This window comes from Bos mutus, chromosome 6 (assembly GCF_027580195.1).
Source record: "Bos mutus isolate GX-2022 chromosome 6, NWIPB_WYAK_1.1, whole genome shotgun sequence".
NCBI lineage: Eukaryota > Metazoa > Chordata > Mammalia > Artiodactyla > Bovidae > Bos > Bos mutus.
The window spans coordinates 28,969,401-28,996,424 of record NC_091622.1 but is presented as its reverse complement, the minus strand read 5'-3'; the positions used below and the strand labels follow the sequence as shown (position 1 = coordinate 28,996,424).

Here is a 27,024-nt window from a genome sequence, read left to right as displayed (position 1 = left end):
ATTGACAGTGACAGTACTGTACTCAAAGTTGAAAGATCAAAATAATGAAAAGCAAAATAATTTTTGTAATTGCTTTTAAAATGATGTCAATAAAAAAATCAAATTGAACTTAGAGTCAATTAGAGTTCCAATTCCAAATACATAGTAAATCAAATTGAAACAATGTTACCTTTAGGAATAAATGTCAAAAGTATCAATAACCTAATAAGATTTTTTAAAGCCTGAATTTCATCTCTATTGCATGTATACAAATAATTTTTTTTTCAAAAGAAAAATAAGAAAGATATGTCATCCCATCTAGGACTCAACAGAATAGCCAGCTAGAAACATTACACCAAAGATGTGATTTAATATCACTTTCTATGTTTAAAATAATTATTAGTATAGAAATGTAGCTTGTTTACCAGGCCAAATGCCATGTTTTATGCAACGTTATTCTTCATCTTCAGGGTACAAAATGCTTTTTAGATAGGAATAATTCAAAACAAAGACTCTGATGCTGGGAAATATTGAGGGCACAAGGAGAAGGGCAGGGAGCGACAGAGGATGAAACGGTTGGATGGCATCATCGACTCAATGGACATGAGTTTGAGCACACTCTGGGAGATAGTGAAGGACAGGGAAGCCCAGCATGCTGCAGTCCATTGGATTGCAAACAGTCGGACATGACTGAGTAACTGAACAACAAAATTCAAAACATGTCTGAAAAGCTGAATTGAAATAAGACTTTGGAAAACCCTACAGATTCACCAGTAGGTTTAATTCAACCAGTGGTGGTGAACCATAAGTTTGGCTGTAGAGTGTGAGAGTAAAATTACAGCTGTGAATCAGACAAGGGTAGGCTAGCCTTGTCTTTAGCTGGAGCCTCAGTTTCCTCATCTTCAATATTTTCCTGGGATGGTGAGAGGATACCAAGACATAATGCACAAATGGCGTCTTGGATGTTTAAAACAACGGCACCAATTATGATTGCTGCTTCAGCGAGATGAGAAGCATGCACTAAAGTGGAGGCTGCAACCTTCAAGCAGCAGGCAGATGTCCAAGGGATTGCAAGTTTGCCTGAGAAGTTTCAAATAAAAATGGACATTTCTGGCTTTTCTTGAAAATCTGGAGGCCATAGCAGGCCCACACTCCTGTGGTAAGGACTGGAGCCTTCCATGTTGGGCAGGACCTGTGCTCTCTTGATTTGCCATGGTCCCCAGCAGTATCTGTCATCCTCCACTCAGTGCACTTACTCACAGAACCTCACTGGTCCCAGTAGGCACTGGAGCTTGTGACCGCTGGATTAGCCAAGGAAGAATAAGACTCAGAGGCATGAAATATAAATCTGCGTGGGGGCAGCTGCAGGTGCAGTGATGCACAGTAGAAAGCAGCTGGAAGCAAGAACTGGTGGACAGGTGTTGTACCCTCCGTCTGCATTAACACCTGTGTGAACTCTGAGCTCTATGGGCTTCTGTTTCCTCATCTGTAAAATAACTGTTCTGGGTAGGTCAAGCTTCCGAACACAAGGCAAGTCAGTTCCCCATCTGCATTTCAGCTTCTCAAGTGTTCTTTTTTTTTTAAATGATGTCAAATTAGTGGGTCACTGAAGCCTGGCTGAATTAGAGGAAAGCCCTCCCCCTCCACATGCCCCTGTCAAAAGAAGATGCATTGCACACAGACTTGATGGAATACATGTGGAAGCTCAAATGCCAAAAGGAAGCATAATACATGTAATAGTAGCAATTTTGAGAATGCCCTCCCTTGTGTTGTTGGCCTCATGCATTAGTTCTAACTGAGTAAATATAACTAATTGTTTCCCCACATTTATTCTTCTTCCTCAAATACCAGTGAATGCTCAAGTACTAAAGTAATTACATCAGTTTTATAATTTTTCTTGGGTGAAATTCCAACTTCATCCTCTTAAAACTTTGCAGAGCTACCTTTTGACACTTGATGGTTGAATATTTAGTTATTATTTGTATGCATTTTTCATTCCAGAAAATTTTAATAAAATGACTTTGGTAAATTTCACAAAATAAAAAGATGTGAACCCCATGTAGCTCAAATATGTTTCACCAAAATTTTCATTCAAGATAAGTACTGTTAAAAAAAAACAAAAAAACAACCTTATGCAATTCTCATGTTAATGAACTAAGACTATTTCTTTCTAAAACAGGCACAATACATGGCAAATATATCACGCCTCTGTCCAAGATAGTCGTTTGGAAATATTTCTTCTTTTCAGTTCAAAAATCCATTTTGGTTCTTTCAGTTGAATTTCAATATACTCTGAAGTAGACATTAACAAAGGGAAATAAACCAACTTAGAGGAGGTTACTGTTAGAGTTTTCTCTGCTTTATGTTCTGTTGCTGAGTATCTATGGAGCTGTCCAAACTGAATGTGCTCATGCCATGCATGCATGTTCAGTCATTTAGGACTCTTTGGGCCCTATGGAATGTAGCTTGTCAAGCTCCTCTATCCATGGGATTCTCCATGCAAGACTACTGGAGAGCACTGCCATTTCCTCCTCCAGGGGGAACCCAGATCTCTTGCACTTCCTGCATTGGCAGGTGGGTTCTTTACCCACTGCACCACCTAGGAGGCCTCATGTGCTGACAGAGCCTCTCAAATCATATGCCCATTTAATGACAATTCTAAGCAGTAGAATGACAACTAATAAGAATGAGAAAAAGGGTCAAGACCAACCCTGGCCGAGAATATTCTAAGTCTGAATATTCTAGGTCTTTTGAAACAAATCTTGATTTTAATACTTTTAAAAATATAATCTGCTACTGAAAACAAGTTGTTTTATCCCTGATAATACATTTAGTAAGTCATTCAAATAGGTTTCCTGAGAGAGTGAAGGTGCACAGGTAAAGCACACTCAGTCATCTGAGACAGACAAGAAAGTAGCTAGTCTGATTAATCAATTATTCTCTTCAACATCAAAAAGGGGAAATCAGTTCAAAAATTTGAAGTAAAGTATATTTAATTCTAAAACCACTATAAATATAAACTAACTTTCTAACCTAGCAATTTAGAAGGTATTTCAGGATCTTGCAGTGTCCTGGTAAGTTGATTATTCATCCTGCTAAACCAGGACAATTCCAGTTTATGCTTCCAGAAATAACACTTAATAGCTTTCCCATTCATTCACAGAAATGACCTAATTTAGTCAATAATTATGTGGTCTCCCTACCTCTGTGTCATTGTAATGAATCTAGTCTTCTATTCAACATGCTACAGATAAGCAGACATATAGGTTCAATGATAAAATTATACCTGATTAACAAAATGCTCACTAAAAGAGTTTATAATATAAAATATAAGTGAATATACTTCTATACAAATTTTAGTTAAGATATACTTACATTTAGGTTAGTTCAATAATGAAAATAAAAGTTTTTCATGAAGAATGGTCAGAAATAGCTCAAAAAAACTAAATTAGCATGTAATACAAGAACAAATGCATTTCTTGCAATATCTATGAAGTTTCTTAAATTTGTATCTTAAAGTCAAAATTAAAGCCCAAACAAGTTAAGTAATCTCCACAAAATAACTATATTCCAAAAATTGTATAATTAAGTCAAGTTTTTTTAAAAGTTGAATCTGGACCCTAAATGGGCCTCTCATTTTCCAAAGTTTAAAAAATATTCTCACAAGTCAATTTTGTCATGTGTTGGGGTCTCTGAAACTAATCATCTGGATTGGAAAATGATCCTACATATAGTTATATACTACCAACATTACAGATTAACAATAAAGATCCTGAAGAAAAAAGTATTTGCATTAATTCCCTTGCAAATGAAAGTAGCTGAGAATTCAATTGTAGTTTTATTAAAAGAAATTGTAGCACTGAAGAAAAAAATAATAGGAATCAAAACATGTCTTTAATGCACATCTGGCATCATAGCTTTTTAGGATAAAGTTTCAAGTCAGATGACAATATTTAAAATTCAGTATAAAAACTCTACAAATAAGTTCAAATAAATTTTTATGACAAAACAGACTGAACTCATGTAATGAGGTCAATTTCAATTCCAAATATTTTAACAACTAAGGATAAACACACATATTAAAAACAAAATTTTTCAAATTTTACACTACTTATGACTCTTCATATTTTCCCCTGATTTTGACATTGTTTTGTACTTACTACTTAATAAATTATGTTTATTGAAAAATAATAGATTAACTCACTTTCAATCACAGAAATATACTACAAATTAGGGCTTCTGATCAGTGTTACCAAATTGAATTAATATTGTTAAAGTAGTGAAAAACTCCAGCTTCTTGTTTGGTGAGCTCTGCAACCCTAGGACTTTTGAAATATTGGAGTAGCTCTTATCCTCTGTATCTTTCTTTATAGTCCTGAAGTTGGTATTCTATAGAGCTATCAGTATATATTTATATATACATCATTTAACAAGCATTTGTAATTGGTTTTATGATTGTTATTATCATATGTTTTAGGAAAAATGAATTGCCTGTTTCACAGTCTTATAATTAATGGGTCAGATGAGAAAAATAGCATTCATTAAGAATTACGAGGCCTTCATTTGAAAGGATATGAGGTGCTTTTGTTATTAGTCTAAAACAAAATTTCTTTATATGTATTTTTAATGCAGTTATTTCAGAAACTTAATAAAGCCCTACCTCATGCTTGATTGCAACACCAAACTGAAAAGTCACTTTACACTCTTCTCCTACATTCTTCCCACATTTTCATTTTCAAAATTCTAAAACTGGAAAATACCAGAGCTTCAGAAATATTCATTGGCATCCCATATACTGTTTACCCTAGCAACATTCTTAGTTTCTCCAAATGACAAGAAAAAAAGCATAAGAAAAGTAAAAGTGGAGATCTAAAGAGTAAGAACATTATTAGAATTCTAAAAGTTATTATACTATCTAAGATTAATATCTATCAATTTATCTATCTAACCATCCATCTACCTATATTTCCAAACATTTGTGGAAGATGTTAGGCAAACCATTCTTACATTTAAAACGTTAAGTCTAAAAAAATAAAAAAATAAAAATAAAATAAAACGTTAAGTCTAAATTTCATAACTGTTCACATAGACCCCTCTGGCCCTTTCAATTTAAATTTACCTGAAGAATTTTAGTTAAGTATAGAAAGTGCTACGATTGACTTTGAAGTAGTTCTACAGGTTGCATATGCTTAACTTTATCCATTTGCTCACCCTTGAGATTCATGCAAATGGTCTTCCTCCCTTTTGTATATCCTTTATAGAGAAGGGCAAGTATCTACGATAGCAATCCTCTACCTTCAAGCACTGACATCGTTTTATAAACATCAGAGCACCAAGGAGACCATTACTCAATATCCAAACAAGTTTTAAAACATGTACAACTCTATTTACAAAGAGACAACAAACCTGCACAACTTGACACACTCAAACTCTGTTGCTGTGGATGCAGTCACGTCTGGCCTACAGTACCTTAGCTACAGAGTATGTAATAAAACAGCTAAATTTGGATTGGAGACTCGATTTGCACTGAAGAAATGAACCTGTGACAGCAAAGGCAAGAGCGACTCAGGACTCAAGAAATCAGAAACCAGGTCTCTGTAACTTCTCACTTCCAGGCAGAGACGAGTGCTGTTAATAGGAGAAAGCCTGAGGGAAGACTTGCTCTCAGAATTGAAAGGGGAAGAAAATGGGAAGAGATGAAGAGAGAACACAACCTTGCACAACTATAACAAAACATTTCCAGCTGCTGCCAAGTTAAGTGGAAGCAGTACTTGTAAAAGGGAATGAAATTTGTTGCCTTATTCCTTTCTCAAAATGGACTGAGAGTTTACCCCAGCAGAAAGTCCTAGCACCAAATCATGTTTCTCTCTCCTTTTATCTCCTTCAAAATAGTTTTATTTATTCTGTCAATTTGCCACCTTGTAGTTTTGTATGTTTTACCTGCAATTATTTTATCTTCCAAACAAGATTTTTAAGTTTCTTAATGATGGGTACGGCATCTTATTCTAGTCTATCTCATTTATCTCTATGGGATACTGCAATTAATACTTCCTAAATTAAATTGATCTCAGCTGTACTAGAAAAAAAGGTTAACCTTTAAAAAAAGGTTAAATGAGACTATCACTTGAGAGAATATACTACATGTTGAAACAGAAATATATTCTATGTTTCACCGGCTCTAACCACATCTTTCTCCTCCATGTCAATTCTAAATTTAATTAGTGAGAATGCAGTTAAGTATAATACTTGGATGCTTCGTTATCTCCATATAAACTATGAGCCCTGTGTCCAGCTTGGTTTAATTTACTCCACAATCTGAAGGAAAAGAACTGCAAATAAGTCAAAATATGCAGATAAACTTCAAATCATAAAACTATTATTCTCCTTGGTTTTATCTATCCGTTTTTAGGTAATTCTTGAATCTCCCATATTTGGGTCCACTTTGAACAAAAGACTAAGGCCCTCTACAACTTACATATATATTTTTAGATGGAGCTATCTTAAGCATAATGTATCATGTGTGACTTAAGTTTATTTTAATTTAGCTACAGAGATCTTTTCCTCCACATTTCGAGGGCTAGTCTGTCCTGGTAAATTTCCAGAATAAATCTTATGTCTTTCTTTTAAGTAGGGCAAGATCTTGACATACAACTACTGTGGGAGCTAAAGGCATTTTTGGCAAGAGCAGTGGATGACTGACTTCTCCACTTATTTTCATAGTGATAAATATATGACTGATTTCTCCCTTGTTTTCACAGTGATAAATATATGGCTAGCTTTAGGCAGGAAAACAACTATTCCCCAAAACACAAGCTAAGCACATCTGAGAATGAATGAGGTCTTACAGACATATCACGACTCCTCCCTCCTTAGAAGGTGTTCAAGCCCATGTGGTTCATTCACTCCCACAACATAAAGACAACCAAAATGAATGTTTACTTGAAAAAGAAGAAAGGAAAAGAAAATTCCCTATTTAAAAACATAAAAAACTACTCAGGCAGTTATGTTTTGTTGGTTTTCTTTAGTCTGTCAATGCCTCATACAGTATTAATAGAATTTCCTGTAAGTTAATATAAACCACAGTCTTTATAGTTTAAGATGAAAGAAAAATATTGAAATAATAGGACACTATCAAAACAACTTAGCTAAGTGCACTTCTTAAAGAGGAACTGGCATTATAAATCTGCATTTAATATTTCTTTTATAACTTGATTACATTTTTATTGTATATAGTTTATTATATGGATAATTATTCCTTCTGAGTACCACTCAGAAAGGATGATAATATTTTATTTCTTTTAGAAAAGAGTAAAAATTGAAAAATGTTATCACTGAAGGGTGAAATTCTGTACAATTGACAAATGTCTAATAAATTAATATATAGTAAACTAGTAAAATGTATATTAAAGGTTTAGTGAAGTCTCTGAGTCATGTCCGACTCTTTGTGACCCCATGGACTGTAGACTGCCAGGCTCCTCCGTCCATGGGATTCTCCAAGCAAGAGTACTGGAATAGGTTGCCATTTCCTTCTCCAGGGGATCCTCCCAACCCAGGGATCAAACCTGTGTCTCCCGCATTGCAGGCAGACTCTACCATCTGAGCCACCAAGAGCTCCTATATTAAAGGTTTGGTTCTCATTTAATACAGTTTCTTTTGTTTTTATTCTTCAAATTAGAAGATTCTTTAAATCGAGAAGATTATTAACTTATAAAATTAAAAATTTTGGTCATGTATGATTATGGAATCTACGATCCAGTGTTATTTGAAGCCATGAAAATTCATTTTAGAAAAGCTAATTTTTCATTTGATTTATTCATGTGATACTTATTAAAATAAAGAGCAGAGCTTTTGTTTAAACCATAAACCTTTTAATAACCAAAAGTGTCTAAAGTTGTTAAATTACTCCTTTTCTGAACACGGAGCCCAATCTTTCAGGCTTCATATCTTGATAATACTTAGGCATATGGAAGAAGAGGTTAATTTGCATAAAAGGAATTTATTACACTTTCTTTTGTTTCCAAAGACACATTCTTTTAATATTGCTCTCAAGCCAGTTTTTATTTAGACATCTTTTGGTCTAAATTGACAGTCCTGAAAGCTTTCCTAAAGTAATATTTGCCTCTCTAAACATCTCTCTGGCATTCCATTATGGGCACCTGCTGCTGATAATTACAGGTCTGTCTCCTAACCACTTCCTCTGCTTTATGTCAAGGCAAGATTCAAGCTGCTTGATTACAAACAACTACCAGTTAAAGACCATTGCATAGCTCTCTGTGGTAATTACTCAGGGCAAGTTGGGTCTGTGTTTACTGAAGTCTTAACAAAAAAGAAGTAGTTACTTGTTATAATTTCCTCTTTGCCGGCAGTGTAGCATAATCCATAACATATTTTGGTCACCTTAAAAGTGCCTGTGAGAATATCTGGTTCAATAATGCTTTATAATGATACATTTCACTATATGATTTCCTAGTCTAAAAAACAAAATATCCTGCCCAAAGAAAATAGACTGTGGTCCTAGCAAAAGAACTTTCAAACAGTAGTCAATTACAGGAAGATAACTGGTTGAATATGCACTCCCAAACAGATTTAATTTTCTTGACTCTGGACTACTCTGCCCTCTTTCCTCACCCTCTCACCTCATACTCATGGGATCATACCATCAAGTTGAATGTTTGTTCTTACACAAATACATACTTTGAGTCCTAACCCCCAAAGACGATAGTATTAGGAGGTGAGGTCTTTGGGTGATACTTGGGTTGTGAGGGTGGATCTTTCATGAATGGGGTTAGTGTTCTTATAAAGGAGACCTGCACAGATCCTTTGCCATACTGCCAGGTGAGGACACAGACAGAAGATTGCTCTCTGGGAATCAGAAAAGTGGATCCTTACATACATGACCATGCTGGTGTCTTGGTCTTGGACTCCCAGCCTCCAGAACTGTGAGAGACAAATTTCTGATGTTCATAAGTCATCCAGTTTGTGTTATTTTGTTATAGTAGCCCTAACAGACTAAGACACATACCCTGCAAGAGCCTTATTTACTTTGTAGTAGACAGAAATAAGAAGAAATACTCTATAGAGCAATTTGTGACCCAACAATAATCCTAATATAAAACAATTTCATCACCCAGTAGAAAATCTATTTTAAAAATATTCCATATGGTAGAATTCTATAATTGAATAATCAGGTTCTCTGAGGGTTGTTAGAGTGCTGGTTCCATTTGCAGGTCTCTTTAACTCCCCATGCTATGTTTAGGCAAATTGACCAAACTGGCCAAGAGTCTAGCTGTGCTCACATTGCTTACCCATCAATTGTCAGGTTTATTTCCTTTGACTATATGAGAATCCAAATTCTTCATTACTTAATAGCACCAAATTAAAGGGCGGACTATCTGAAGTCAGGAATGGATTTCTGAAGTAAGGATAAGGAGATTGGCCTTTTAGGCAGAATCTGAGAGAGGGTGAATCTTCACTCCTGAGACTGTCCTTTCTACCTTCAACTTCATATTCATCTTACTGTGTACAGGAGCTCCCCAGGTCGGTGACAAAGGGAATAAGGAAAGTTCCTGTTAACTCCACCATAGTAAGTACTCACCAAAAGCCCATCTAAGATGTGTTATGCATTTGGATAAATGCATCATTCAAAAGATTCATCATTCAAAAGATTCAAATCCAACATCATTCAAAAGATCTATATTGTATGCCCACTGCATATATGAAGCTCCTATTTACATGCTAGAGATACCACAGTGAACATGCTTCCTGCCCTCTTCCTGCTGACATGCTAGCTGGGGACACAGTGAAAAGGAAAGAGTGTTACAGTTGGGTGTAAAAGGCAGCTCTATGGCAGAAAGTGATGAGGAACTAAAAAGCCTCTTGATGAAAGTGAAAGAGGAGAGTGAAAAAGTTGACTCAACATTCAGAAAACTAAGATCATGGCATCTGGTCCTATCACTTCATGGGAAATAGATGGGGAAACAGTGGAAACAGTGTCAGACTTTATTCCAGAATCACTCCAAAATCACTGCAGATGGTGACTGCAGCCATGAAATTAAAAGACGCTTACTCCTTGGAAGGAAAGTTATGCCCAACCTAGACAGCGTATTGAAAAGCAGAGACATTACTTTGCCAACAAAGGTCCATCTAGTCAAGGCTATCATTTTTCCAGTGGTCATGTATGGATATGAGAGTTGGCCTGTGAAGAAGGCTGAGTGCCAAAGAATTGATGCTTTTGAACTGTGGTGTTGGATAAGACTCTTGAGAGTCCCTTGGACTGCAAGGAGATCCAACCAGTCCATTCTGAAGGAGATCAGCCCTGGGATTTCTCTGGAAGGAATGATGCTAAAGCTGAAACTCCAGTACGTTGGCTACTTCATGCAAAGAGTTGATTCATTGAAAAGACTTTGATGCTGGGAGGGATTGGGGGCAGGAGGAGAAGGGGACGACAGAGGATGAGATGGCTGGATGGCATCACCGACTTGATGGATGTGAGTTTGAGTGAACTCCGGGAGTTGGTGATGGACAGGGAGGCCTGGCATGCTGCAATTCATGGGGTAGCAGAGTTGGACACAACTGAGCAACTGAACTGAACTGAACTGATAGAGAAATGAAGATCTAAACTAAGATATCAAAATGGAACAGAAGTCAGCTAGAAGAATGGGATGAAACCTGAGGAGCGAACACTCATTCACAGCAAAGGGAAGAGTACAAGCTGCCATACGCACTCACTGCCAGCTTGTTAAACATATCTGAAGGATGTCCCCTTCTAGGGCTGCACTGGAACACTAGTGCCAGCTTTGGGAAAGGTGCATGCTCAGAGGAAACCATAACCACAGAGGAATACCAGGAATGGAATTAGAGGTTTAAGAACAAATATCTATGTCAACCATGCTAAGTTTAGGTCTGATTATAGAAGCAATGTAAAGCCATCAAAGGTTTTAGGAAAAAGAGCTTTACTGATGATGTATGTAGGATATGCCTAGCTTCTGTGTGGAGAATAAAGGAGAGTGAGGCAGGATGGGAAGCAGGAAAAAACTTCTTTAGTGATCCAGTTGGGAGAAACAGACATATTCAAAATGTTTCAGTAATATATGTCATCTTTCATGATTTAACATCATTAAGAGATTGAATGTAAGTGCTTACAAACATCTAACATATATGAGACTCTGAAATAAATTAATTTTTTGTTTGCTTCAACAATTTGGCTTTCTAAACTGCCCCTACTTCCTGACAAAATAATAAATAAAAATGCATTCTGGCACAAAATAAATATTTTTCATATCAATTTTAAAAAACAAGACCTAAGTAATAACACACTAGAACTGCCTAAGACCATTTCATGTTCAGAAAATTAAAGTTCTGAGAAGCTTGTCTTTATTTAAAAAGTAACCAAACAAAAATACAGGAATACCCTAGAAGAAGGGGTTATAAATACAGTCTCATCTTTTTAATGGTTGTGGTTTTCCCCCTGGAAATCTTCAAAGAAAACCCACTGCAAACCAAATGTTATATACAGCAGAAAAACCCAAATGAGCAGTTTAATCAATCATTAAAACAGTCTAGGCTGCTTCTGTTGGGTTTTTTAAGTGGAATAAGATGCTATAAAGATAAGTTTTCATAATCATGTAGGAACTAAACCACGCTGTTGATTCTAGGCTTCTTATTAATTTTCTCTTTTAAAAGTGGGATGTTTCCTACGATGCTGGACTTGGGAAGTGAGGGGGCTGTGGTCGGGGAGGGTTGGAGTAAAAACTACGTGCCTTAAACTTTGCTTTTTAGACAAATAAAATGGCAACAGAATCAGTGTTCAGTGAGCTTTACAAAGTGTTTCCTATGTGAGTATCATTTTAGTGGTGTTATCCTTATTTACTTGGTCAACGCATCTATTACATTGTTTGCTAAATATCCATAATTGCATTATTTTTGGTCATAAGTGCTTTGGGTTACAGCCTTCCTGTCAAGTTGACACATTTTGAGGAAAAAGCTTTTTATGCTTTCTTTTAATTTTACAATAACACATTTAAAAGGATATTTTTAAAAAGAACAAACAAGATTATTTAATGTCACAGTAGGCAAGCCACTCCAGTACTCTTGCCTAGAAAATCCCATGGATGGAGGAGCCTGGTGGGCTGCAGTCCATGGGGTCGCTACAAGTCGGATGCAACTGAGCGACTTCACTTTCACTTTTTACTTTCACACAATGGAGAAGGCAATGGCAACCCACTCCAGTGTTCTTGCCTGGAGAATCCCAGGGATGGGGGAGCCTGGTGGGCTGCTGTCTATAGGGTTGCACAGATTCGGACACGACTGAAGCGACTTAGCAGCAGCAAACTAAAGATTGAACAGATTATTTAATGTTACAGTGAATTAAAACATATAGTACTGAATGTTGTTTATAGTTAAAAGCATTTTTATGTCCATTTTTTCAAAATAAAGTTATAACTTAAGCAACAGTACTTCCATTTTATAAATGTACACTAGAAAACTTTTTTCAAGTAAAATTATGATCTGTACTTTTTTCCTTTTCCCATCATATATACATAATTAACATGTATGTCTGAGAAACTATAAGACTTCAGCTATAGTTTGTTCATGAACTAATCCATTAGAAAAAAATACTTTATTACATGCAAGTGTCAATTATAAAATACATAACAGTTTATGTATCTTAATTTACCTTTTTGCCTATATTATAACATGCCCCTCACACATAAAAGAACTTTGGCCTTGCTTGGAAACTTCAGTTTAATAAATTTTGCTTCTACCCTAGGATCAGTAAATGCTTTGCTTTATATCAGTAAATTTCTGATATAAGTGAAGAAGGCTGTTTCTAGTCTTCTAGAAAGAATTTTGTTGTTTAGTTGCTAAGTCATGTTCAACTCCTTTGTGATTCCATGGACTGCAGCCTGCCAGGCTCTTCTGTCAATGGGATTTTCCAGGCAAGAATACTGGAGTGGGTTGCCATTTCCTTCTCCAGGGGATCTGCCCAACCCAGGGATCAAACCCAGGTCTCCTGCATCGCAGGTGGATTCTTTACCACTGAGTCAGAAAGAATTTAAATGTTAGCAAAAACTAAAGATTTTTCCAATTGTTTTTTCCAGTCTTTTTACTTATACTTGTCTTTACAAGTATAGCTAATGTATAGAAGAGAAAAATATAAACTGATTATTTCATTTACATTTAATAGATACTAGTTTTAGTGGAATATATTCTACATTCAGAATCTAGCATAGGAAGAAAAATCAACTAAAACATGTCCATAAAACCCAAACACACATGTGTTGAGTTTCCAAAGAGTTTTAATGTACAATTAAAATCTGACAACTTAGGATATTTTAAAATGTGATTTTTAAATCTACCAAATTCTTTTTAAGGATTTCATCTTCGACAACATGCTTTTGTTGGTTTAAATGATATTTTTCCACCTGGTAGTACCCCCAATTGAGTGCAATCTTTTCATTCCTGTGATATATTCAATGATCCTCATACTAGTGCCAAGACGTACGTAATGATGATACAACAGCAACAACAATCTCTAATGTGCATCAAGCATGTAACATGTGCCAGGCACTGTGTCCTCAATTCTTCCCTTTTTACAACCCTGTTAATCTTCGTAATTCTGTGATGTAAATACTATTCTGACTCTGACATTCTTCTTACAAATGTGGGATGAAGCTAAGGTATCTTAGATTTGTATGCAATATTCAGGCTTAGAGCTAAGCTCAGTTTATTCACTTTTACCAAGAGACTTATTTATATAAAGACTGCATAAGTATTTAGTATTTCCCTAGCAAGTTGCCAAGAACACTCTTGATTGTAAACATTATTTTTTTTCAATGAATTTTGATTAACTTCCTATACCAGGAAATTATCAGACCAACATGTACATGCATATATCTAATATGTTTTAATTCCTTAAGTGTCAAAAGAAAGAAATATTAAAAAGCAAAAAAGCAGTGATCGAAACTATTCTAAACACAGACATGATAATCACACTAAACAATAGACATTATTAAATATTATTTTAAGAAAAGTTTTCCAAGTGTAAATGAACAAATTCAACTTAACCCAAGCCATACTATACATTATGTTCACTCAAAATTTTTCAAAATGTAATTCTTCATCAATAAAAAACGCACACATTGTAAAACTTCCAAGAAAGCAACAGTATATTAACATTGCAGGGTAATTTTTTTTCTAAAAACTATTCCAAACTCTAATGTAATAACTGTCCTATTTCATTCAGTTGAGCATCATCTTATAATTCTCAACATAATTCAATTTCATAATACTAGTTTATAGATATGTACAAATTTATCATGTGGCCAAATACTCTGACATTCTCTTTTCATCTTGTGATAGATTTATGCAACAGAAAAGAAAAAAATACAGAAAACAGTCACTTTTAACAGATGTTTTAGTCTGAAAAAACTCAAGTCAGCTTAGAATTAAAAATCAAAGCCTACTGGTTGAACTTAGGCATATTTCCATCTGTTATTAATGTTTGAGTTACATACTAAAGATGAGATTATTCATCAAGTCCCTCATGCAATATGTTAGTAAGTGGGATTTTGGTTAGGAATTTAATTGCATAAACTCTATGCATAGAAGCTTCCAATTCATTCAAAATAAGTCTTTACAGTGGCCTGAACTGAATTAAAACAGTTACCAGCACCAAAGAGAACTTCTTGATTTTATTATGAAACACTTATATGAAAAGCTGTGAACATAAAAGGGAGATCTCTGTCACCCCATTATGGTTAAATAGTAGTCCTTTCTTCTTTTTCTTCCTTTTCTTTTCTTTTTCCCCCTTTCAAGCCACGCAGAGTTATGTGAGGTATTTTTTAATCATATAAAGAAAACTGAGTTAACTTTAAAACAAAAATAAACAAAAGATGTAATATCTCAGGTTATGTGTGTGTAAGATATCTCAGGTTAGACATAAATAAATTCTTAGATTACAAAGATAAATAATTCTGAGTACTCAGAAATGTGATGAAAATTCTAGTGACCATTCTGAAAATATGCACAAAGCTTATACCCAAGTGATTAGGGTCATAAGCTTAGGCAGGCCTCCCCATTGTTGCCTGTATAGGGTTTTACTAATGGTCTGATAATGGGAGGGGTGGTCAGCATGAAGGTTCTCGTAATACTTTACAGTGGTGTGAGCACGACAGCCCCTGATTAATTACTGCCCTGTTCCCAACTCACCCATTAGATTACAAAGTGACCCTCACTGTTTCCACAATGGCCTCACAGTTACAGAACACTGTCCTAGAGAATTCTTTAAGATAACTTGTTAAAAATCTTTGGATCCTATTAAAAATTTCCAGTAAAACTTCCTGTCTTTCAGATGATTAAAATGGAGATTGGAAAATATTCAAAAAATGGAAAAACAGGAGAGGGGGGATAATATAAATATTTCAACCTTTGATTTCATTGTAGACAGCATTAATAAATCAGATTGCTTAAAAATATTACCATAGTAATCTCCTTAAAGATATTAACACATATGAAGTTACATCTCTTTTTTCACTTGTGTTCTTTTTTCAATCCCCTTTTACCCCCTCCCCCGACTCCCTTGCTATTTATTCATATAACAGTGTCCAAGGAGGGGGCTTCCTGTTGTTTCAAAATACACTGAAATACTAAACACTGAGGCTAATGGTAAAAAAATCACTCCACTTTAAATGAATATCTCAAAGTAGTGCACATTAATACGTGGTTCTATGGAAACAACTCTTTCTGGATGTCAGCTTAAGCTTCTCCATATGATTTTTCTCAAAGGCTTCCTTTTAAAACCATCACTACCATTTATTATCTTCTTGTTATATAGACTGTTACTTTTGTTTCATCACAAATCTCTGCCTGCTTATTAGCAGCCCTGCCACTACTATCAGATGACATTTGTTTTACTTAATGTATGTAGTTTTAGAAAAAAATTACAGAACTGCTATTACTGCATTATATGAAAAAATTCCAGTGTACATTTAGCTGACACTGCATCAGCTGCTATTTAAACTGAGCTTAGCTAATGGACTTTTAATGTCAGCAGGGTTACGTGCAGTTACTGGCTATTAGCAGAAATGGCTCCTTTCTATAAAAATCACTTTTCCTCAAGTGTGTTGTTTGAACATTCCTTTCCCTAATTTAGTGACTGTCACTGAATGCAAAACAAACTCAAGGACTGTGGAATCTGCTGTTATCTTTAAGACCCTCTTTTTAACCTTGCAATTCAGCATTAAACAGGCAACCGCTCATTAGCATTTAGACGTGCAATCGCAAAACTTTGTGGGACATTATTATTATTACTTTGCTGTTCATAACAGAATATTACATATTTTTCTTATGAAAACACTATGTCATCCATGAACATATGATATGTAAGATAGAGAACATAGGAAACAATTCCCTGTGTGCTAGAATTTATTTGCATCTTTTAAAATCCTAGTTCAGAAATGCCAAGTGATGTGGAAACATATGGCAATAATTAACATATATTTACATATTGATGTGTCATGTAAATATATATTAACCTGCATTTAATATAATATTAAAAACAAGCAGGAAATCATATTATCCCTCTATGTAGAATTAAATTTTTTATATTCTTTCAGTAGTAACAACTCTTTCCCCCTCAACTAATTTTATCTTTGTTCATTTAAATAAATGTATCAATGGATATAATGGAGAAATATGGAAATAAAAACACCTGTATGGCATCTGATGGAGTCCAAGAAAATTATAAACATTCCGCCTGGAAACATAATTCCATTTTATTAAGAAGTTGAAACATATCACCAGTTGAAAAACAACACAACTGACTGCTTTCAATCTGCCCAATCATAAGAGGTCACCTCAGGCAAGGTGCTTACCAGGCAAACATTGTCTCTGTTGAAGAGGGGATCCCACATGTGAATGAAACATTTTACTCATGCACAGAGGAGAGTTGGCCTTCTCTTTTGGTCTAAAAATTATAGTCTACTGTATGGGAAAATGGGCTTCCCAGGTGGCACCAGTGGTGAAGACCTACCTGCCAATGCAGGAGATGTAAGGAACACAGTTTGATTCCTGGGTGGGGAAGATCCCCTGGAGGAGGGCATGGTGACCCACTCCAGTATTCTTGCCTGGAGAATCCCCATGGACAGAGGAGCTTGCAGGCTACAGGCCAGAGGGTCGCAAAGAGTTGGACATGACTAAAGTGACTTGGCATTCACATGTGTAGGAAAATACGGTATTTCTTCTCCACATGTTTTAAACAAGCCAGTGCACGTGGAGATCCCCCAGTTTCTGTCACTTGCAGGACAAGAGAAAACTGCTTCTATCAGATAAGCCACTGCACAAATGAAGCAGAGGCAGCTCTACTGTGCACTGCTGTAGACAACTTAACTACTAGTCGACAACGAGGCACTTTTTGCAGAAAAGAATATAATTTTTCAGTTAGAAACCAGGGATGAAACCCCTATTCAATGACTACCTTATCATTTCTTTTTTAGTAAGTTTGTTTTCATTTATTTGATAGGTTTTGTTTGCTTTAGGGGGATATTGCCAAGACTATGTGACAATGAATTCTCCTAAAACAAAGAGTTACACACACAAATTGTGCAAACACAAGTGTGTGTGTGTGTGTGTGTGTGTGTGCGTGTGCATGCGCTCACAGATAACTCTTCATACCACTTAGAGTCTTCCAGGAAATGCCCTCCTGGGAAATAATTCCATAGATATTTCATTCTATAAAAAATGACATGTGTATCTTTCATGTGATCATTGTCTCTAATAAAGTTAATAAACTGATTAACCCCATCCCTACTTGGAAAACAAATCTATTGTTAAAATTTTTTCTAGTCATCCTTCTTCTACATTTTTTCATCAGGTTATAGTATGTAAACTCTAACTTTCTCAATATGCCTTTTAAATATATATATACATAATTTATATATATACACAATATATATAGTTAAAACATATATGTAGTTAATTTTTGTTTATATGTAAACATAAACAAAAATAAATATATATTTTGATTAATATATAAGAGAAAGATATTGGTAACATTTTCTATAAATGTGCTGTTATTTATATTAAAGATAAAACTTCATTTAAGCAAATTCTTTTCTGAGACAATTGTCCCTAATAACTCCTATATATCCTAAGAATGATATTCAATTTCTGATGTACAGGTGAGATTTAACATACAATGTTGGTATTATTAATGATACTATTTAACAGAGTAGCTGAGGAAATATAAATGCATTTTATAGAGAACTTTGAAGGATTCCATGTATCAATATATCACTTTGATTTAAGTCTAGATTTCTCAAACAAGTACATCCTGCTCAAACAAGTCTAAGTAAAATCCAAATGTGATGTATAAAAAAATACATCTTTTAAATACTTTATAAACTCTTTTGCTATGCTCATTGAAATAGATGTGTATCAAGACTCTATTTATATAAAGGTTTCAAGTCAGAGTGCCATTGAATAATATTATAATGAAATACTGATCTTAGGTCTCTATTCCGGATAGCACAAACAATAAATCATTTGAGCATGCCTGTTTTTCCTCAGCTTCTGAGAGCAGTTTCTGAAACAGGCTTCTGTTTTCCACCAAGCTGCATGCTCTGTGGGTGACGTTTGTAACAGGCTGGGAGGAAAATGTCTTAGGCTCTTTCAATCCTTGAATTTGATCCCCAACACATTTAGAAGTTTATGCTCTCCCATGATCTTATGGAGATACAGAAGAAAGAAGGAAAGTTGCTAAAGAAAATGACAGGTAAGGTAATTACTGTTTTCTCTAGAATGACTCCAAGATTTGCTAAACTTGCCTACTTCCATTGGGTGGCTACAATGTGTATATTTATCAAACTCTTTATTCAATGGAAGATAAAATGAATCATTTTCCCTTAGCAAAAGCTGAATTCAAATGTCAACATATTTCACACAGACATCACGCTCAAAGTGAAATTGCCATCATTTACTCTGTCTTTCCAATCAAAGTTTTTATTGTGGTAGTAATCTGGCTATTTGGTTTGGATTAGAGACAACACAGGTTTGTGATAATCACATATGATAAAACAACAACAATGCTTTCTTCACTGACCGTCACTTTTAGTTCCTGAAAATGTCAGAGAATACCATTTGTTTAAGAGTAGTCTCTGATTCAGATTTTGAAAGATTTTTTTTAAGGTTTTTGAAATTCCAAAAAGGTAACGGAATCATCTAAAATACTCAATTTGAGTGCAAAAAACAAACTTGCAAATTCAGAGACTAGAATAGTCCCAAATTGCTCCCCTTCACTTTTGCCTGATACCTGGATGTATTTCACTATGCTTGTAATTTATAAGTGGATATTATTATACCACATGCCTATCATAGTGCACTATACTATTGTCTAAGAGAATGTACATTATGAATTATCTTAAAATAGTTATTTTCTGTACAAATGGTCTACTTTACTTCTACATTGCTCTTTCATATTTTATATTATTATGCACACTAATTTTCACGAATTTTGAAAACACCCACATTTCCACTTAAGGACATGTTTACCCTTATAACTGGGCTACAGATGTATTTTAGTGGGCAAGCATTAATGTGTTTTTACTGGAAATGAATATTCATATACAAGATTTTTATTCTGAACAGAGGAAAAAAAACAATAACATTTGAGTTCAGTCAGTCCATGATTAAATAATCAATTAAGACATTGACTAAAATTGAAAAATGTTAGCATTCTTAAATAAACTTGTTTAATGTGCTGAGGGAGTTTCTGTTGTTTCACATTCTTAGTTAGAAGAATAGATAATACACGTTCATCTACATGAGGCATTTTTATGGCTCTCATAATTGCCAAGAAATGAATCTAGCCACAGGATCCAAATGATAATGATTAATGAAGATAAAACCCTTATCCTCACAACATTTTAAAATAAATAAGACTGGTAACTCTGGAATGAAATTTGATTAATCAATATCATCTGTTAACAGATGATTATTTGGAGCCCTCATATTTTAAGTAAGAACTCTAAGAAGCACATCAATAAAACGAAGTCTCACCTGTCTCCTCTCTCTCTCATTCCACTACCACACTACGATGAGACATGCTTATTTAATTAGAAGAGGGTATTCCCCGAACACTGGAGTTTTCAGATGTTAAGCTTATACTTTCACTACTTAAAGCACTTTTGAACCACTACCCATTGCTAATAAAAAGGTATACTGACATAAGGACAAATACCAGCATATTTGGCACTTTGAAAGCTTCAGCTCACTTTTCAAATTATAACTTCAATTTAATTAATGTCACAGTAACTTTAACACTATGTGTGAATGACTAGATATGTTTTAAGTATCAGATCTGGAGACATTCTGTGGCTTTCAAAACCTCATTATATAATCCTAAAGGAGCAACTTTTGGGGGGCAGGAACTCTCAAAATGAGAAACCACATTACAACTTTAAACCTGAACTCATTTCAATTGTAAAATTATGATAATATTTTTAATATTATGTTCATAAAGAGTCCAAATATTTACAACATAGTATATGTATTAGGTTTTCATGAAAAGGCAGAAATTCTTCTAAGAGTTCTAATCAGGTAGAGAATGTAAAAAAGTTTACTATTTTTGAGCTTCTTAGCTCATTAATACTATACAATTTTTGTTATTAAAATCTCTACAAATTTGGAGGTCATAAATATTTAAAATAAGAGAAACTATAAATTATGCAATTATTGGATTCCTTTTTAAAAACTAGAAAAAAAGAAACAGTTTTTTAAATATTGCTCAAGGCAAACTTACTATACTTAAAAAATGTCACATAAAGAATAGCGTTGAGTTTCTCATAGCTTCTATTTTAAACATCCTTGAACTAAGTGATACTGGAACAATACCCAAGGTCTCATATTCATGGAGCTCTCTTCTACAAATCCATAAGCCATCTCTGTCAAGAAGAGCCCATGCATAGCTTTAAGGAGTTAGGTTAAAAGAGAAAAAGAGTGAGAAATTTAGGACTCTCTAACTGCAGACCAGGCAATCCAAAAGTAAAAGCACAATGAAAATACTTTAAGAGAAAGATGTGTTTTAACTCTAAATAACACAAAACTCCCAAAAATGTCTAGTTTTATCTTAAACTTTTGCCAGAAAACAACATTTACTACAAGCATGAGGGAATTCCCTGGCTGTCCAGTGGTTAGGACTTGGAGCTCTCACTGCTGGGCCCTTAGGTTTGATTGCTGGCTGGAGAACTGATCCCTCAATCCACATGACATGGGGGAAAAAAAAAACTAAACATGAAAAAATGGCATTAACCATTAAACAAATAGAAGTAATTAAGTGTAGCACTTTCAAAATACGTATTATCTAGATTACCCACGTTGTTCTACATTATGATGCTGAAACTTTCTATTGCAAATACAACTTGAATGTATTAAAGTCTTGGTGATTTGTATTTTTGTGTTGTTTTATCATGTATTCCATTATGATTTTTAGATATACACTTGTGTCCATTTTTTTTTTTTTAAAAAACTATCCACATTTACTCAACAGGCTGGTTTTCTCAAAACAGTTATCTGAAAATCTGGAACTTACATGTAATTTTTTAAATAAAAGTACTTATTAAATAAAAGTGTTAATAGATTTATATGCAAGGTTATTTTTCAATATTCATTGTAAAGATAGAAAGTCAAAGAGTGGAGCCAGGGCTCAACAGGCTGTGACTTAACATGGCATTTTTAGAACTGGTATTAGGTTAATTTCCCGGATTGTGTGGAAAGGAATAAATGTGGCTATGAAAAGAGACAGCTTCCCACAGGCTGTTCAAAGAACCGTGCCATGCTCAGGACTCTGCAGTGGGACATTTTGGAGCATTTCCTTAGACAACTCCATTCGTGACTTTGGGGGAAGCAGTGTCCGCAGCAAACCTTACTCTCGGTTCAAAATTATTGAACTTTAATTTCTTTAACTTCTAGATTTCTTTGTCTGTGGTTTACAGAGTTAGAAACCAAAGAATATTGTTGCTCATACTTTTGATGTGTTAATTCATACAGCCCTCATCTGAGTTATAGTTTACCTTATCCCCATTTTACATCTGAGGAAACTGAGGCACAGAGAATCTAAATAACTCACCAGCAGCCACACAGCTAGGAGGTGGAGGCGGCAGTATTATGAGGCAGTTGTAACCACTAAACTAATAGGCAGAATGGGCACACACCACTCACAGCCTCTAACCTGTGCCTCCCCAAAGCCAGACCAATGATATGTTAAACCTAAGTAAGATCTAATAAGACAGTTGCAATGCAAATAGCTTTAAGACCAAACCACTTCCAACCAAACTCCTGCGCTTAACACTGCAACCCTAGCTTGTCCTGTTTACTACTAACACAGGATACATGAATCCAGAAAGTACTATACCTATGTCCACTGTTATATTTCAGAATGCAAATCATAATTCTATGGTTCTGTCTTCCTCGAAGGGTGAAACTGTCTTCTCAACTCCCTAACAAATAGCACACAGTATGGGACATAATAATTGTTCAGAACTGTACTTCTACTACCATACACTATGCAAACAGCTCATGGATTTCTAATTTGAGGCGATGTTAACAGGTTTGTTCCTAACTGCCACAGATGCAAAAGTCAAACTAAAAAAGAAGACATAGGCTAAAAGAGCAAGGCAAGAATTCTGGCTCAAGCCCCATCCCCGCATGCTTCCCCATCATCGTCTTGAAGTGGCTGCCTCCTGTAGTTTTAATGTTTCTTCTGAGAGTGACTCCCTCTGCTGCTCCAGCAAAGCCATGACCTAAATCAGAAAAGTGCTAAAGGCAGTTAGGGCCCTGTGGCTATTTGCACTAATTGGAGAACCTAGCATATATTAGAGAACAGTTATTTTTAAGTCTCAACAATAATTCTAAATATGCTAAAAGGGTTGGCTAGGAGACCTGGATGCCTCTTCCATGTCCTTAGGAGGGTTGCTTAACAAGGATCTAGTATGAATTCTGATTGTGACAACCAGACTACAACAGGAGACGCTCTAGGGCCCTTTCTTGTTGAACATGGAATCCCCGGGATCCAGAACACAGAAGGCCAGGAAGTCAGTAAATGTTAACAATTTAATGGCTCCTCAAGCTTTGCAAGTACTTGAAAAGTTTGCTCTCTGAAGCCTTTTAAGAATCCCCTAAGCTAGAAGACATGAAATTATTGTTCTAAACAAAGGTAAACTTGCTTACGTTTCCTTACTACAAATTCCAAATGCAAACTTAAGAATTTACTCTGCTCCTGAAACAGAAAAACTATATAGTATACATGTCATGAAAGTCAGTCTTCCATGCCAGTTGTCTGTTTGTACCACATCAATATGCATAAATGCATGAAAGTAATTTTTCCTCTTTTTCTTAGAAGAAGTATATTGTTTAAAAGCATTACAAGTTATCTTACAATAATACAGAATTATCCCAATATAATTAGAGTCCAGTAATTTTTTGTTCTGACTTTGGTGGTGTTAACACTCATAACACTAGTTGGTGCTAGATAAGCAGAATATCAATGCTGTGTAATCCAGGAATAAAATGCATTTCAAGAGGACACTAATTTTGAGGCAAACGAGACACACACACACACACACACACAGCCTTTTCCTGGTGAAATCTTTCATTCTTGAAAGTCAGAAACACCACAAATTCCCTGGAGCTAGGAGTTCCCAGAAATCTTGAATGAAACAATTAGAACATAGCCAGAAAGGAGAAAGTTGTTGCTTAAAGCCTAAAGACTCTCCCAAGGACCTGTTTAAAATGACTGCTGCCTTTTTTCAAACCACAGTTACAAAATGAGTACACTCACAAATAATATCCATTCTGCCTTTTTATCTTAAACATCTGTTATTTTCTTGGCTGTCTCTGAAGACACGTATTTCCCAAAACTTCCAATTTTCTAGTATCTTTCTAACAACAGAATAAAAAATCTTATCCACATTGTAAAGTGCTTATATTAACTTTCTCATATTAATTGCATACATAGTTCCATTCATAAAAAGTCGTTTATCTCCATCTTTAAGCCCTCAGCATAAGGAAATCATACCTTGAGGGAGCAACAGCATCTTTTATTTCCCTAGTGATCTAGTCCAAAGAGAGAGGAGAAAAAATAGAAAAAAATTAGAAGGAAAGAAAGGTCTGACTTCCTTATCAAACCATTATAGGAGTGTGATTCTGAGAAGAAAGTGTATTTAATAGTAGTTCAACAGAAAACAGGCTGGAAGAATGGATTAGAGTGATAGTGATGGTAACAGAAAGTAGAGTTTGGTGCTTTCTACATTTCTGACACCTAACAGGAATATCTGGTATCCTGAAATACAGAGGAAGCCAAAGATTAAAAGGGTGGAATAGTGTGTCTCTCAAAGACAAGATTCAGTCTGTCCACCAGGAACTGAAAGAAAAATAATAAACAGAGAAAAACAGCAGTGAAATGCACAAACCCAAAAGAATACATTTAATTGTTCCACTTAAGATCAGAAGAGTTTGTTAAATCCCCAATCTTTGGCTTGCCTGGTCTATGAAATGAAAAAAAGTGTAAGAGGCAAACGCTCAGTCTATCCTGAGCATCTTTTCTTTTAATCGCTTCTCCCCTCTTCTTTCAATATTAATCCACTTACAATCTTCTGTTTGATTATCTTTATTGATCTTTTTTCCTACCCAGTCTTTTTAATTTGGCTGTAGTAAGCTCTCGGCGGGGATCCTATATCTCCCATTTGGCATCTTTGGGGACTTTAACTTGTCCTTTTCCCAAACAGTTCTCTCACTGCCTGGTCCCCCTTCCGTCCCCACCTCCACCCCCACCCTATAGCTTAGTCCTTTGTGCGCCCAATAACAGCAGGCGAATTCCACAGGGAGTCACGCGGCTGATTCCACAACAATTCATCAGGTTGCTCACTTCAACTTGCAAACGCCCCTCTAAGTACCCTCAGCTGCCGTCCTGAGAACTTCTTCCAATTTCAAGAAACCTACAATAAGTTTATGATTCTCAATGGGGATTCCTTTGTAAAATAGACAGACAGACGAGCTTTAGAAATATGAATAAGAAAACCAGGGCAAAACCTCGGGGATGGGAGGCATCTGGCTAGAAGAGAAGGATTTATGAGCGTGGCTACTTAGCTAGGCAGCAGGAAAATTTACTCCCCGAAGTAGCTATGGCTAATTCACAAAGCCTAACTAATCACTTAGCGCCCCACCCGGGCCACACCAGCCTGCGCCGGGCGCCCGCCTCCACCTCCCACGCCCTCGCCCCCAGCTCCTCCGCAGATCTGCGGGAATGCTATCGCTAACCTCCGGAGTGTCTGAGCATCTCCCAGGGAGTTGAGGCTCTCGCCGCACCTCCTCTGCTTTCCAAATTTGGAAAGAGTGTAACCGAGATGATAGGATGCCTGGATTACCTCCGAACGCTGCGGAAGCTTCCTCCACCCCCACCCTCATCCCAGAGAAAAGCTGAGCTGCCAGCGCGGAGCCACCGACCACCACAAAACTGGGCGGCAAGACCCAGGGGGGCGCTCGGCTAGGCCAGGAGGTGGAGGGGGGTCAGAGGACCCGAGAGAGACCCCGGAGAGGGGAGTCTTGGCTTTCTCCTTTCAGTCTCTTCCACTCCGCTTGGAAGGGCTCGGAAGGCAGGGATTTGCCTCCATCACCTCAAACTCCGAGCGCAAGAAGAAAACGGCGGTCAGCCTCTGTGCCTCCCCTCCGCCCTTACCCAGCCTTAACTCCTGGCTGAGCTCCTCTAGATCCCGGGTGTGCCCAGGACCCCGGCACTTATTTTTTAAAGCTCAGACGCATTAAAATGTCAGTTATAAAGTGGCCGGGTTACCCCCGGGGAGTTTCGGATTTAGTTTGAATGACCAGTCCGTTTCCTCAGAGCTGAGAGGTTTTAAGTTTCTCCGTCGCCGACAAGCAGGGCGACCCGGAGAGGGTACGAGAGCGGGGAGGCGTGCACACCCCGGGCCTGTCGGGGGCTGGGACGCCGTCCTGGTGCCCCGCGAATCTCTACTGCGCCCAGGGCAGCCGCCGAGGGGCACCGGCGTCGGAGGGTCCCCGGCCGCAAGGGACACGTTATCTTAGCTGAGTGCCCTTGGATCTGGCGTCTTCAGAGACTCACTGAAGATCCCGCAAACCCAGACGTGGCACAGCGCGGGGAGCCTCTGCGCATCAGAGAGCATCCGCGGCAGGCCACGCCGCCGCCCGCACCCAGAGTCCCTCCAAACCTCGGTGTGCGCTATGTACGACGACGTGTGAGTGTCGGACAGAAAGTGCAAAAGACACCCCAGGCTCCCACATGCCCAGGGGTAGATGCGTGTCCACACTCCGTGCGTCCCTGGCCCCGCTGTGCCCATCTCGGATGACAGATTAAAAATAATCATGACCAAAGCTTCCTGATTAGTTGGAAAAGTAGAATTTAAAGTGATTTCCAGTTGAGGGAAACGAGGCGAAGTAAGGAAGTCAGGAGAACTGGGGAGAAGGAGAGAAAGGAGGAGGGAAGCCCGAGAACCGAAGAGAGGCGGCCGCGGAGCCGGCGGACCCCCTTACCTTGGGCGGCCGAGCCGGTGCCGCTGGCGCTGAGAAGCGCCAGGGCAGGTAGCACGAGCATCTGCAGCACGTATCCCAGTCCCAGTCCGCAGCGGGCCGCTGTCGCCCGCAGACCTTTCCTCATCGTCGACCGAGGTGTGCCGGGGGGAACCACACACACAGAGGCGCGCCAACAGCCGAGAGCCCCACTGGGCTGCGCCGAGTCGGGGCACCGCGAAGCTGTCTGAAGAAATAATGATCACCGAGCTCCACACTCCACTTTCTCCTAGGGCAGGGGCCAAAAGAGGGTGGGGAGAAGACGCCGAGGAGGAGTTTGCAGGTCCCTCTTTCCCAGCGCCTTCCAAACCAGCGGCTTCGCGAGAGGCTGCTCTGCCCCCACTTGGGAAGTCCGCGGAGGCGCAAGGCGGCCACCTCGTCGCTTCCCTCGGCAGCAGGAGCAGCCGCAGCTCCGCCGCGCGCCGAGCCTGGACTGCTCCCTGGGTCCCC

At 37.2% G+C, this 27,024-nt stretch overlaps 1 protein-coding gene across 2 annotated transcripts in view; it reads right to left on the bottom strand.

Moving 5' to 3' along the window:
- Positions 1–26,800, bottom strand: part of UNC5C (unc-5 netrin receptor C) — a 431,180-nt gene extending 404,380 nt beyond the window's left edge. Inside the window, exon 1 of one of the 2 annotated variants that reach the window (XM_070372113.1) lies at positions 26,539–26,800. In XM_070372113.1, the coding sequence (XP_070228214.1) occupies positions 26,539–26,662 (124 nt within the window). In that variant the 5' untranslated portion in view covers positions 26,663–26,800. Of the gene's footprint in view, positions 1–5,190; positions 5,219–26,538 lie in introns of those variants that run through there. The other variant, XM_070372114.1, reaches the window with a different exon arrangement.
- Between the last annotated feature and the right edge of the window lie 224 nt (positions 26,801–27,024).